Source organism: Heptranchias perlo, chromosome 14 (genome assembly GCF_035084215.1).
Source record: "Heptranchias perlo isolate sHepPer1 chromosome 14, sHepPer1.hap1, whole genome shotgun sequence".
In the NCBI taxonomy this organism is placed as follows: Eukaryota; Metazoa; Chordata; class Chondrichthyes; order Hexanchiformes; family Hexanchidae; genus Heptranchias; species Heptranchias perlo.
In genome coordinates, this window is record NC_090338.1 from 46496002 (window position 1) to 46505711 (window position 9710).

The 9710-nt window shown below is 38.1% G+C and overlaps 1 protein-coding gene across 2 annotated transcripts in view; it reads left to right on the forward strand.

Moving 5' to 3' along the window:
- Nucleotides 1–6124, forward strand: part of arhgef37 (Rho guanine nucleotide exchange factor (GEF) 37) — a 97173-nt gene extending 91049 nt beyond the window's left edge. For both annotated transcript variants that reach the window (XM_067996394.1, XM_067996395.1), the window contains exons 12-13: nucleotides 3877–4061; nucleotides 4547–6124. In XM_067996394.1, coding sequence (XP_067852495.1) covers nucleotides 3877–4061; nucleotides 4547–4753 — 392 coding nt within the window. In that variant the 3' untranslated portion in view covers nucleotides 4754–6124. The remainder of the gene's footprint in view (nucleotides 1–3876; nucleotides 4062–4546) is intronic.
- Nucleotides 6125–9710: the final 3586 nt, after the last annotated feature.

Consider the following 9710-nt stretch of genomic DNA (forward strand, 5'->3'; position numbering starts at 1 on the left):
GTGGTTCAAGAAGATGGCTCACCACCACCTTCTCAAGGGCAATTAGGGATGGGCAATAAATGCTAGCCTGGCCCACATCCCATGAATGCGCACCCTCCCAAAACCCACCTGGAGTTAAAATTGGGGCCAACACAGAAATTTTGTCATATTGGGAAGACCGAAGCCATTGTCTTCGGTCCCCACCATAAATTCTGTTTCCTATCCATCAACTCTATTGCCCTTCCTGACCATTGTCTGAGGCTGAACCCAGACTGTTTGCAACCTTGGCATCCTATTTGAGCATGTGCTGAGCTTCCAGCCCCGTATCCTCTCCATAACCAAGACCGCCTACTTCCACCTCAGTAATATCGCCCGTCTTCACCCCAGCCTCAGCCCATCTGCTGCTGAAACCCTCATCCATGCCTTTGTTACTTCCAGACTTGACTATTCCAATGCTCTCCTGATCGGCCTCCCATCTTCCATAAACTTGAGCTCATCCAAATCTCTGCTCCCCGTATCCTAACTCGCACCAAATCCTGTTCACCCATCACCCCAGTGCTTGGTGACCTACATTGGCTCTCGGTGCAGCAATGCCTCGATTTTAAAATTGTCATTCTGGTTTTCAAATCTCTCCATGGCCTTTCCCCTGCCTATCTCTGTAACCTCTTCCAGCCCTACATCCCTCCGAAATCTCTGCGCTCTTCCAATTCTTGCCTCTTGCACATCCCCGATTTTAATCGCTCTAACATTAGCGGCCATGCCTTCAACTGCCTAGGCCCTAAGCTCTGGAATTCCCTCCCTAAACCTCTCCACCTCTCTACCCCTTTCTCCTTCTTTAAGACTCTCCTTAAAACCTACCTCTTTGACCAAGCTTTTGGTCACCTGTCCTAATACCTCCTAATGTGGCTCATGTCAAATTTTGTTTGATAACGCACCTGTGAAGCGCCTTGGGACATTTTACTATGTTAATGGTGCTATATAAATGCAACTTTTTGTTGTTGTTGAAAAAAAACATTGTGACCAGTACATGGAGGTAAAGTATAACATAAGTAATGTCACTGATGATACTAACACATAAAAGATCCCTGAGGTATTGGACCAGGCCATTAGTGAAATTATTACTGCCATCATGCCATATTTATAACGTGTTAAAATAGTTTGAACAACATAACCTGGAACCTTACAAAATAGATTCTATGCACTTACAAAGCCTTAAAAACATTGATAGTACTCTGATGGAAGATACAACAGTCAGATGGTTCGGCTGTTCTGTAATAGTTTATTTTAGCACCAGAAATAATTTGTAAGAATACATTGTTAAGAATCAATATCCATTGCTGGCTGTGCTCTTGTGATGCATTCCGTCAGAGTCTGAGGAATGTTCTTATATAGGACACAGTTCATTTGATTTTCTTTAAAGTAAAAAGAAAAACTTTCCTATTGGGGGTGAAGCAAGTCTCAGTGGTAAATTTTTAAACATTTCAGAATAGGCTGTCAAAGAAACTTTGTTTTGATGTTGCTGAGCTTTGTCCAACAACATAGTTTGTTTTTCTTTACTTTGCTATCTATATATTGATCCACTCTTAATCAATTCTAATGATGAATGAAGCTGCAGTCCTCCCTGTAACTTTCAGAGTTACAAAAACAAATACAGATGTACTACATATCTGATCTTGTTCAGATAAGCAGTGTGCTCATAAATGTGAGGGATGCTGTTGTTGGGGAAATTAAACATTTTCCATTTAGGGCGCCCAGTTTGAAATTCAAGCACTCCCAGGTGAGGTATACCATGGTCAGATTCAGAGTGAAAACCCCTTTTGCTCTACCCCAACAATCTGCCTCAGCCCCAAACACAGAATAGCTCCCACTACTGCACCAGTGTGAGCATGCCCAATAAGAACTGATTTGAGACTGCTGAAATGCATTTCACAGCTAGCAAATGGAAGAAGATTGGGTCTGGACTGGATTTGAACACAGGCCCTTGGGGTGAATGTCCGATTCAATCAGTATACTGTAGAACAGAGGGCTCACTTTAAAAAGCATTGATGTTCCTTTAAGGAAGTTTCCTAAAATACTTTGCACGGTTTGTGATGTGATGCCATCACGAACAGAACTCATTTTATTTTTAACATTAATGTCACTTTTATATAATTTTACCTACCTTATACCTTACAAGTCGTTATAACACAGATTTTAAGGGAACAATATAATTTTCCCTGCCAAAAGCTTATAATTTTCAATAATTTTTACCATGAGTTAAAATGATAATTAAATTAAAAAGAAAGCCTAACTTGTGCTTCAACTAAGAGCAAATGTAAGCTACTTCCAATGACAGGGATATCTCAATATTTTCATTCAAGCTTTTTATAACCTTTGTAGCCTTAAAATAAAAACATATTTTTCACATCAAACTAAAATAGACTTATATACAAATGAATTACAAATGTTTGGACAATCACTATTCAGTGGGTACAGTAAGTGCTTTAAAAACATCCTGAATTGTTAGTAGGGGGATGTGTTAGCTAATGATCTGGATAAATATATATTAAGCTAAATACTTGTTTTGAGAGCATAGAGTATATTTTTGTATATTTGCTAATTTTAGCAGTAGAGATGAGGATAAAGTCATGTTCCTCGCTTTATAGTTACGCTTATTATTTTGCTAAATTAGCAAACAGAGAAAGATATAGTCCTAAGTTACTAAATAGGAGCATGACGAAAACATTTTTTGAATTCCAACTGTTTTTAGAAAATAAATACAGTTCTCTCTTCTAATTATTGATATCTGTAATTAAGTGAGTGTATTGTGGGAGCTGTAAACGTTCCACTACAGGAACAGGATGGTAGAGTGGGTTAGAATGCTATCCCTTCACTTTACACAATCAAATGTCATAATTGAGTGGCTTTTTATGAATGAATGGAAATTAATAAACATTATAGCAAATATAAAAAACATAAATTAACAGACCAAAGTGACAATTAAAGTCAACTTCACAATAACCAGAACAAAGTGTTGCCTTGACTGCAATTTTTGGACTGGAACTAGTTGCTTATAGGTTTAAAGCTGACCTGAGAAAGCATGTAATTGTTTTTTCTACAACTTAGCAATAATTTTATGTTGTACAGATCTTTAAAACAAATATTTTAAAAAGCCAGCCATATCCTGCTGCCTTTTCTTTTCCCGTGGACAAGAGCTAAGCAGCTGAATCAGAAAAACTTCCAACAATTAGCTTGTAATCAACGGTAGGATGTGCCTGTTTAGAATAGGCCAGGTTAGCTGCTAAATGTCACAACCGGGCTCCAGACCCTACAATACCCATGAACAACGTCATGGGAGATCAGCTTTTCAAATAAAATGATGTGAAAAAACAAAGAATTAAAATAATCAAGCAGTGAAGGAAAGCCACCATTCAAAACAAAGAATTAAAATAATCAAGCAGTGAAGGAAAGCCACCATTCACTTTAAGTGAGATTCCCTGTGGGTAAGGGAAGAGAATAAAAGAAAGCAGAGAAACAATGTAAACCACATATCTATTTTTGAAGGGAAAATGTAAACTTGGTTTGGTATTACATGCACACCAAGATCGATACAATTCAACTTAATTTTCTGAGCAATGTCACCAGTTTTTGCACAATTTTAGAGCAGGCTTAAATATTAGAAAATTATATGAACATAGTTTACAATAAACTCAAAAAACTTGAGGGATGTCTTAATGGTTATTTTCATCGCCTTTAATCATTCTGTTATGTTAATGAAACAGTAAATACTATAGTTGATTTGTCTGCATCAGCAACTGTGTATTGTTCCAGTCTTAGCAAACAAATCTGTGCTTAGAACCACTGAATTAAAAAAAAGTGCTGCCCCTCAAATTACAAAACTTTATTTTCTTTAATAAGGTCGCAGAGGATTTGTCCCTGCTGGGAAACTGAGTCCACATCAGCCTGCAAAACAACCAAATAACTTTCTGCTGCCACAGAGTTCATCTCTTGGTGATGTTGTGGATGGAACAAATACCAGGAGAAAATCTTATCCTTTACCTGAAAGACCTCTTTGCCTACAACCAGTAGAAATACAGTATCAAGTAAGGGGCATTTCAATTAAAAGGTTCATAAGTTGAACATAATCACATTGTTCTAAAACTCATTTCGATTTCTTAGTTAATGTACCAGATTGGGGTGGGGGATGTGGCGGGGTGGGGGGAGAGATTTCCAAATAAAATAAACAGAGCTATTGCTTCTATGTGGAAGATGTAAAGCTAATCTGCAACAGACTAAAGTGCTGAGATAGGACCTTCAGTGGGAATACTACAAAGGAAGGTGCGTTCTTTATAAATGGGCTGATGATTTCGTTAACACGCACAGAGAGGAAATCGTTCCCTAATGTAATTTCTTTTGTATACTATAAGGACATCTAACTGAATGAAGTGAGAATGAATGCAACTCCTCATTATGTTTAACTGGCAATGAATGTTAAACAGCTCTATGGCCCAATTCTATGATTACTGGAATGTGAAGCAGTATCTTAAAAACCATGTTCCTTATGTGTCATTTTGTTGTGTGTGTGCAGGTTATTGCAGCATACCAGTTTACTGCAAGAGGACCTCATGAAGCCAGTTTACAACCTGGACAAGTTGTAACTATACTGGAAGCTTATGATAAGAGAGGAAGCACTGACTGGTACCTTGTCGAAGTAAATGGGCAGAGGGGATATGTGCCTTCAAATTATTTGGTAAAAGTGCCTTTCCCTGAGTGCAAGAAATCCTTTGGGCTATAATATTTACTATTAGCATCCTGGTATTTGAGAAGGCCTTAAAACAGTTGCACTAAATTTTATTGGAAAATTTGTAGTAGGAAGGAGGTATGAAGAATAGTAAATCACTATATACTAGCACAAAATGTAATATTCTTATCCATAACTGTATGCATGTTTACATATAATATGAGCTTTGTTATAAAAATTATTTTTTGTTTGGAGAAACATAATGGAAAACAACATTATCAAAATGGCAGTATGCCTTTATGAATTTTGTCAATATTCAGATTTTAATATATGTCCCAAAGATTATGGGAGTGCCAAATATTGCTCCGTCATTGTAAAACACTCAACTTTATGAGTGCATTTTTTTTTTAGCATGTAAAGAAATATTCCTGGAAAGATAGAATTTAGAATTAGGAAAGAAAAATGGTGTGGGTAGTTTTGGTCATGTCCATACAGGCTATTAGCATTTAGTTTCAAATGAGCCATTCTCTACTTGTTAATTTCCTGTAGGATATGCTAATGATAGCTAAATATTTTAATCCTGGGAAAAGCTGGTCTAACTCTGCTTTTCATTTTTGTTCATTTGGTTTGAAACATACACAACATTAAACAAAATTTGAGTCTTTTGAAACTAGAGGGTAAATTTACCATTCCTGGCTACCAGCTGAAGTCAGGTTGCCTACTGGGAGTGTGGAATCAGTGAATTTACCCTTCTATGAATCAATTGGTTGCAACACTGTCCTTACCGCTATACATAGGACTTAGATTTCAACTCAGTCTAGACAGTGGGGCATTAGTTTCTTGCCTTTTTGATTCTTATGGCTCCCACCATATTCAGGTGATTTCAACCCAGTTCTCAAAGGATGAGTCTACTGCATGGAGATGGGTAGAATCCAAAATCTCTAGTTATAATTTCTTGGAATGTTCACTCAAAGCCAGCAGCAGGCCACATAGAAAAATTAAATGACACATTGTAGAGGGTAGAGTGCACTTGGTAAAAATAATATAGTGGGAGTTTTCCATTTTTATCTAACTTGTGCAATAATTAGCTTTGGAGTGCTTCATGCTGTCATTAATATCTGAAGTCAGGTTCTTTATTGTGAACATGGATAAGATGAATCAGTGGGTTAAAAATGCTCCATTTTCTATGCACTGGCATCTCTGACTTTAATGAACAAAAAATTGATTTTTTTTTTGAAGGAAATGTTAAACCCAGTTGCGGTTGTAACAAGCACACAAATGTTATACTCCACAGCAATTTACTAACAATAGCCAATTGTAATGTTTTATTTACGGTGAATTAGCAGTTTTTTCTGTGTTTTCCTTTCTGTTAATGTTTAAATATATTTTGCAATAAATTGAAGGAGAAATACTGTGAAGAATGAACTTTTACAAAGTATTGACACTTTTTTCTGGAGAAACCCATGTCTTTATATTATTAGAACTGAACACACCATTCTAGTAATTTCCATATAACTAACTGTTTTTGTTTGATAAATGAACCCATTTAATGATTTATATTTTTCTTGGGAAAGACTCTCAGCTAGTTATGACTAATCAAAATGCAAACAATCTAATTTATTTTACATACGCTCAGTGAGAGTAGCATGTTATGCTAATATCGTTAGCCTGACCTTTGAGCTTATCCTTATCTGTACACCTGTTGTGCAACATTCCTACAATCTTCTTTCTCAACTTTTATTTTTTCCCTCAAAGTTCTCCTACCTCTTTTATTAAGCACTTCCTCTTGCCCATTTTAGTTTGGTTTCTCTTGTTTTTAATTTGTTTCTATAAATACATTTATCATAAATGTGGCTGTCAAGTTTATTATTATTATTATTATAACAACTACTTATTTTTCTAAATAAGAACTGTCTGTTCTTATTTAGAAAAAGCAGCATTATTTTTATTTTCTAGTTCAAAATAAATTTTCTTTTATTAAACATTGTAGTGATTTGTCCAAAATAAATTGTTTACAAATGATATTCCCATACATAGTATCCTTGTTGTTTGAAGTGCACAACAGTAATATTTTATTATGATCATTAATGAACCAGTAATCAAGCCTTGCTGTGAATTGATGTAACTAATCGCTAAAGTATAATTATATTTAGTGAAATTGCTGGTTGAAGAAGCTCTTTAATTTTGTCACATTATTTCAAGAGTACAATTGTCCTATTTTAAGAGCACGTCAGACTCGTACATGATTGCAACACGTTAACACTAAAATCACAGTATTTGTACTGCTAACAGTTTGTTTCTGTGCAATAAGACTTTAAAAGAATACTGCAGATGAAAAGAAGTATTTGACAGCATCAGCTGCATCAATAAAAATGTTCTGCAAATCATTCCACATCATTATTTGAATGTGGCACAATACCAGACAACGTCAGGCATCACAAGCTGCTCTTCATGTGATGCACTCCTTCAATTTGATATCCTTCATAACTGAAGTCTGAAATGCTTATCGAGCAAAGTGTAAAATTATCCACACAGAATTTTGAATGTTTTAGGCTGACAGGTACATTTTCATGTGTTGTCATAATGCAAATTAGATGTCTAGTTTCAGGATTTAAATCAAAGGCATGAAATCATAGCACCATATCTCACTAACTGAACTTTTGCAAAAGTGAAAATGCATTGGAAATTTGTGAATTTTTAGTCGGATTATTTTTGCTGCTGTTGTGTGTAAAAATATTTTTTGCTTAAAGAACATTGGGGGAAAAAAAATTGGATAAGGGCCGTTTTTGGGCGTAGGTAGCGTGATGCGCCATTACCCCACGCCCAATGACCCTTGCGCAGGCAGGACGCAAGATTCGGCCCACCCGAGGACTCACCTGCAATCAGCGTTCCATTTAGGGCCTTGCATGTGGAATCAATGCTATTTGCAATTTCTACCACCAGGGGGTGCTCAATCTCAAAAGGTAGCTGGTGCCTGTTATTTGCTGAAAATAACAGTCTACCGTCTGCACGAAGTCTGAACGGAGATCAGACATTGCACATGTAAAACACAGATGCAGGTCCCATCCCTATGTTTACACACTGATGAGTTATGTTAAAACATTGAATAAAGGTTGCACACTACTAAATCCCAAATCCTCCAATCTGCACGCCAGATCTCACCAATCTGCCGATCTGAGTTGGTACCAGCCTGCAAGAGTGCATGCACCAAGGTTCTCTGCTGATGCTGAGAGACCATGATTCAAGAGGTGGACAGAAGGAGGGACATCCTATATCTGCAGGGGGGAGGGGGGAAGGGGTAAGAGGCCCTCCAGACATATTTCCAAAAGGCAGTGGGAGGCAGCGGGGGACAAAGTCAATGCCAGGCACACAGCAGCATGGACTTGGATGCAGTCCAGGCATAGGTTCAATGCTTTGACATAACTGGTCAAGGTGACTGAGGTCAACTGTCAACTGGCGTCTCCTACCAACTGCACCATGCACTACACCCACCATCACCCACATACCAACAAATGCTTTCCATCAGTACTCAACTCCTCCAACCAGAGGCTTCCTCTCACATTTACACATTACCACTGTTGCAAGCCGCCCACCCACAATTCACAGGCCACGCACACTGGCAGCTATTCAACCATGACAGGCACATCACCCGGACACACATCTCTCTTTCTTGCAGGAGAAGGTGGCGCATATCAGGAGGCCGCAAGTGGCAGCGGCATTTAGCCCGTCGAGCCTGTTCCACCCATTCAATGAGATCATGGTGGACCTGTGACCTAACTCCATATACCCGCCTTAGCCCCATATCCCTTAATACCCTTGGTTCACAGAAATCTATCAATCTCAGATTTAACATTCACAAGTGAGCTAGCATCAACTACCATCTGCAGAAGAGCGTTCCAAACGTTTCCCGTCCTTTGCATGTAGAAGCATTTCCTAACTTCACTCCTGCACGTCCTGGCTCTAAATGTTAGGCTATGTCCCCGCGTCCTAGTATTCAAGCCTAGGAGACCTCCAAAAACAATTACAAATGTCTCGGCACATAATCCAGCCACTAACCTGTAAATCCTGCATGGTCTCTTTAAGTAGCGCTGGTGGGGTCCTCCAGGCACTCTAAGACACGTTCAGATGGTCAGGGTTAAGACTGTGCATCGAGATGAGTGTTAAGTTCCAAAACTGTGTCTATCACTTTAAAGCAGCGTTGCACACGGATTGAAGCCATCTTGGATATCAGAGGGGCCTTGTAGCGCCGAAACAACAGGCGCTACACGGCCCAATTTAGCGCCCATTGTATTAAAGTCTCGAATTGTGTTTATTCTGTCAGTTCCAAAAATATTTCATGAGAAAATAGGAAACACAGGATGTTTCAGGAATGGCTGTTTATGAGGGCTATTTTTAACATGTGTAAAAGAGCCACATCTCACATTCTTAATTTATGAAAATCACTGCACGTGCCACTGTTCATGTTGGCATTAAAAAATATTCTGGAAAACAGCAAATGTTATTGATCACTATAACATAATTCACTCAAGTAGTCACTGTTTTTATTTCAAATTAAATTACTGTCTCTACAGTGTGTCTAAGATTCCCTGTAGAACCCCTGTAGATAAAGTTATCTTTTTGCTGTGTTATTCACTATCTTATAAAATAGCATAGAATTGTGCTTCACTTTTTATTTATGCATATAATTTTTTCTCTGATACTGCGTGCAGTATGTCCTGTATTGCAATAGGAACCTAAAAACAAGAAGCAGGAGTAGGCCACACGGCCCCTCAAGCCAGCTCTGCCATTCAATAAGATTATGGCTGATCTTCTACCTCAACTCCACTTTCCCACCCTATCCCATATCCCTTGATTCCCTTAGTATCCAAAAATCTATCGATCTCGTCTTGAATATACTCAACGACTGAGCATCCACAGCCCTCTGAGGTAGAGAATTCCAAAGATTCACAACCCTCTGAGTGAAGAAATTTTTCATCTCTGTTCTAAATGGCCGACTCTTTATCTGGAGACT